At 53.8% G+C, this 1628-nt stretch overlaps 1 protein-coding gene across 1 annotated transcript in view; it reads left to right on the top strand.

The window, feature by feature from the left end:
* The window catches only part of LOC106820035 (mannosyl-oligosaccharide 1,2-alpha-mannosidase IB-like), a gene marked incomplete at its 3' end in the record, with an annotated part of 5785 nt that extends 4350 nt beyond the window's left edge, over positions 1–1435 (top strand). Inside the window, 3 exon segments of the mRNA XM_014824592.1 lie at positions 110–214; positions 648–752; positions 1263–1435. Coding sequence (XP_014680078.1) covers positions 110–214; positions 648–752; positions 1263–1435 — 383 coding nt within the window.
* Between the last annotated feature and the right edge of the window lie 193 nt (positions 1436–1628).

Genomic DNA, 1628 nt, shown 5'->3' with positions numbered 1-1628 from the left:
ACCACACACATATATATATATATATATATATATATATATACCCTCTCTTTCTCTCTCTCTCTCACTGCTGACATCTCTCTCTCTCTGTCTCTCTTTCTCTGCTAGGGAGTGGAGGAGAATCTATTGAAGACATCAAGGAACGGACTGAAGTACCTTGCCGAGATGAAGTCAGGTCGCATCGAACACAAGATGGACCATCTCACGTGCTTCGCAGGTATGTCATCGTCACCACGGCAACGGGACGAGGAGGCAGAGGCAGGGCGTCGTTACCGCGGCGACGGAGGGAGAAGGGGATGATCGTTACCAAGACGATGGAAGGAGGTGGCGGCTCGTTGTTACCGCGGAGGAGGGAGGGTTCACGATTAAAGACAGTGTTTCGTGTAGCTGGGGGGGTCGTGCTGTACGATTCCAGCTGTAATATTTACTGGAAAAAAATCTTTCCTTTTGGTGTACGAACGCCGCAGCGATGTTCACGGAAAGAAACAACAACGCTCGTTCCATCGGGCGTACGAACGCCGCAGCGATGTTCACGGAAAGAACAACAACGCTCGTTCCATCGGGCGTACGAACGCCGCAGCGATGTTCACGGAAAGAACAACAACCCACGGTGATGATGTTGACGTGTTTGTGTTCTGCGTTGTTCGCAGGTGGAATGTTCGCGCTGGGTTCGGAAGGTTCGTCCGACCCCGCTCACTACATGCAGCTGGGAGCCGACATCGCGAACACCTGCCATGAGTCATACTCGCGAACAGGTACGCCGGCGCCACCTACAGGCACACCCCACGCAGCGAGGCCGCGCATGTATTGCAACGCTACACCCTTTACATTGCACCACTACGTTGCAACCCCAACTACAGTGCTCAACTACCTTGCACAACCTACATTGCACAACTTAATTGCACCTCTACATTGCTCAACTACATTGCACCCCTTACATTGTACTCCTACATTGCACTCCCCTACATTGCATAACCTACATTGCACCCTCTCTACGTCACACCACTACAATGCACCCCCTGCATTGCACTCCCCTACATTTCACCCCCTACGTTACATCTGTATATTGCACCCCTACATTGCATTCTCTCTACATTGCACAACCCCCTACGTTACATCTCTATATTGCACCCCTACATTGCCCTCCCTCTACATTGCACAACCCCCTACATTGCACTCCCCTACATTTCACCCCCTAAGTTACATCTCTATATTGCACCCCTACATTGCCCTCCCTCTACATTGCACAACCCTCTACATTGCAGCGACGAAGCTGGGCCCGGAGTCTTTCCGCTTCTCCAACAGTCAGGAGGCGGTGGCGGTACATCAGAAGGAGAAATACTACATCCTGCGTCCGGAGGTGTTTGAAACCTACTTCATCATGTGGCGGCTCACGAAGGATCCCAAGTACCGCGAGTGGGGCTGGGAGGCGACGCAGGTGCGTGCGGGGGAGAGAGGGGGAGAGGGGGAGGAGGTGGGGGGGATAGGAAGGAGAGTAGGGGAGAAGGTGAGGGGAGAGGAGGGAGAGAAGGAGGTGGGGAGAGGAGGAGAGGAGGTGGGAGAGGGGAGAGGAGGGAAGAGGTGGGGTAAGGGAGAGGAGGAGAGGAGTGGTGGGGAGGAGGGAGAGGAGG

The sequence above is a fragment of the Priapulus caudatus genome, unplaced genomic scaffold, assembly GCF_000485595.1.
Source record: "Priapulus caudatus unplaced genomic scaffold, Priapulus_caudatus-5.0.1 Scaffold5960, whole genome shotgun sequence".
Taxonomy (NCBI): domain Eukaryota; kingdom Metazoa; phylum Priapulida; class Priapulimorpha; order Priapulimorphida; family Priapulidae; genus Priapulus; species Priapulus caudatus.
Note: the sequence above shows the minus strand (reverse complement) of the source record. Positions and strands in the feature narration are given on the sequence as shown.